The following is a 2946-nucleotide window of genomic DNA, read 5'->3' as shown; positions in this document are numbered from 1 at the left end:
GCAGCTACCTCATGGTGAATTCTGTGCCACCCAGTATTGTTACTCACACTAGCTAGAATAAAGCTGACACTGTTCTGCCCACCCATGCTATAATCACACCTTTGCTTGCTGGTTAGACACACCCTGAGATGTTTTGGTGGAGCCCACATCTCGGGCAGGACATGTGCTGTTTGTTCTCCAACCATGCCCAGCCTGCTGGGCCACTACTTTTAATCGCAAGATATCAGGAAATTATCCTTACCCAATTGTTTATTGGATTTCCCCTCCCCTTCCATGTCTCTATATAACCTGCTCCCAGACAGGCAGGAGGATCAGGGTGAGGTTCCGCTCAGGAGAGGCTCAGAACCATCACTCTGACAGCAGTGAAGGAACAAGGACTTGGGTAAGTTGCCAGAGATTCCACCAGCCGGGAAAGAGCAGAGAGCTGTGTCACATGGGGCTGCAACTGCAGGGTTTGTTTCTGGGAGGCAGCATGATCCGGTGGTTATTGCAGGGGTGGTCAGAGCCAGGACTCCTGGGTTTTATCTCCAGCTCAGCGTGGGGAGCAATGGGAGAGAGAAAAGGGAGCAGAGGTTGATGTCAGTTGGTCTCAGAGCAGCACATCATGCAGTGGAGCAGGAATAATGGGAGGGGAAGGAGCTTTGGGGGAGAATGGGGTGGGACTGGGAAGGGGCTTTGGGTCCAGCAGTTTCCATAGAGGAGGCAGAGCCCCACCCGGTGATGTCTCCATTCATCTTCACCTTTTGTCCCCTCTACAGGTCGATCCAGTGACAGACACAGCCATGGCTCCAAGCAGACCCCGCCCTGTGCTCCTGCTGACCCTCGCCCTGCTGGCTGCCTGTGTGGCTCTGACCCTCGGACAGAAGTGGAACCCACTGCATGACATATTCCGGAAAGAACATGTGGACAACCCCAAGACCGTCGCCACCAACAACAATGCCTATTGCAACAGGATGATGTGGGACCGGGTGATGTACTGGAAATACAGCAACACCTTCATCCATGAAACACCCGAGAACATCACCAAAGTCTGCACAACAGAGGGGGTAGCCAACGGGCCCTACCGGTACGAGAGCAAGAATGAATTCAACATCACCACCTGCACATTTAACCCCTGGAGCATCTCTTACACCGGGATCAGCGCATCACAAAAAATCGTCATTGCCTGTTGGGATGGTCTCCCTGTTTTCTATGTGAAGAGCAAATAGGCCAGCACTAGGCATGGAGGGCAGGCAGGGGACCCTGCTGCTTCCTCCCATCCGGCTCCCCGATACTGGTCACCGCACCCGGCTCCTCACCTACCTCTGAACACAGGTCAAATTGTGCAGGTGTTTCATCCCCTCACCATCTGCTGCCCCCTAGTGCCCATTATACAGTATAGCCGCCCCTTCCCCACCCCCACCCTCTGCTGCCCCTAGTGCCCATTATACAGTATAGCCACCCCTTCCCCACCCCCCCTCCTCTGCTGCCCCTTGTCATCTCCCCACTGCCAAAAATAGCAGCCATCTCAACCTCTGTCCTTTAATCAAGAACTATCCACCAGTTTCACCCTGCTGGTGTTGCGTATTCAGTCTAAGAATGGATAAGCCTCACATTCATCATGTTAAGTGCTATTCATCATTGTTCTCTTCATCATTTTTGAACATCTGTCCCCGCCTGCCATTCTCTGTGCTCCCTGAACTCAATAAAATCTGAAACCTGCAAAGCAATAACCGCCTAGTTGTGTTACATTGGGAATAGCAAGATTGTAAACTGCTGAACACTTCAGGAGTGTGCTGTGGTTTCCAATGAGATTCTCTGTGTTTTCAGCTCCATCTCAACCTTCTTCCCCAGTCTTGGGAACAGAACTCAGGAGTGCTGACTTCCACCTCCAGCCTGCTCTAACCCAGTAGACCCCACTTCCCATTAAGAGCTTGGTATTAAACACATGAGTCCTGAATCTTCACCTGCTCTTTTCTAACCCAGTGGAAAGCGCTCCCCTCCCAGGGTCAGGATTAGAACCCGATTCCCAGCCTCCCTTGCGCTAACCCATTAGACCCCACTCCTCTCCAAGAACTGGATGCTTCAGGGCAGGATCCATTCCCCTCCCATTAGTCCTGCTCCACTGCATGAAGGTTAGGAAGAAATTTTGCCCCTGAGAAAATTTTCCATAATTCTCTTGGGGCGTGGGGGGGAATTCCTTCCCCTAAAGCAACTGGGACAGCCTAGTGTCAGAGACTGAGCTGAAGGGACCCTGGTCTGGGCCATCCCCAAAGTCATTGCCGAAGGCTGGGTCATTCCACCTGCCACCCCCAATCCCTCCATGTGGTCTCATGTGGCATTTGAACTTGTCATCTGGGGCCCAGTTGGAGCTATAGAGTTTTACACGCAGCCCCTTGGCTGGATGCCTGCAGAGTAACTCACTAGCAGGAGTGATGTGAGGTCTCCACTTACACCCAGTAGCCCACTGGTCCTGGGAATCATTGCGGGATGGGTGGATGGCTAATGTTTAAGGGGTTATGTGTCTGTGTTGAAAATTACATTCCCAAGGCAAGTAACCAGGAGGTGACATATCTTGGGCAGGTTCCTTTCAGATAGGAGGGAACAGATACTTATCTGCCTGTCTGGCCATTGTGTGCCTCACAGTAAGTCTATTTCCATTGCAAGACAGACGCTGATTAAGAGATTGCAAAATCTACAAGGAAAAAACAACAACCAGCAAGGAGGCAAACTGTTTGTGAGTAAGGGCAATGGATTGGTCTGATAGATCTAGGGGTGCAAACAGACACCTGGGACCCTTCACCAAAGAGGCAACCAGACAGCACAATTTGTCCCATGAACAGATGAGCCCAGCCCAGCCCAGCCAGGAAACATCAGAAGGACTTTGGGTGAGCTTTGCTCTGAAAGTATCTAGCTGAGTAACTCTCAGTTCTGGAAGGTGGGTGAGGATGTTATTTTAAATGTCAC

At 51.5% G+C, this 2946-nt stretch overlaps 1 protein-coding gene across 1 annotated transcript; it reads left to right on the top strand.

The window, feature by feature from the left end:
• The first annotated feature begins 321 nt into the window (after positions 1–321).
• LOC120380046 (ribonuclease-like) lies at positions 322–1208 on the top strand. The gene is made up of 2 exons (XM_039497549.1): positions 322–382; positions 759–1208. The coding sequence occupies exon 2, from the start codon at positions 783–785 to the stop codon at positions 1206–1208; it is 426 nt and encodes a 141-aa protein (XP_039353483.1). The 5' UTR covers positions 322–382; positions 759–782.
• Positions 1209–2946: the final 1738 nt, after the last annotated feature.

This window comes from Mauremys reevesii, linkage group 13, assembly GCF_016161935.1.
Source record: "Mauremys reevesii isolate NIE-2019 linkage group 13, ASM1616193v1, whole genome shotgun sequence".
In the NCBI taxonomy this organism is placed as follows: Eukaryota; Metazoa; Chordata; order Testudines; family Geoemydidae; genus Mauremys; species Mauremys reevesii.
This window is presented reverse-complemented; position numbering and strand designations above follow the sequence as displayed.

Excerpts from the sequence above, each read along its gene's own strand:
- LOC120380046 (XM_039497549.1), top strand. The coding sequence starts at position 783 with ATGGCTCCAAGCAGACCCCGCCCTGTGCTCCTGCTGACCCTCGCCCTG.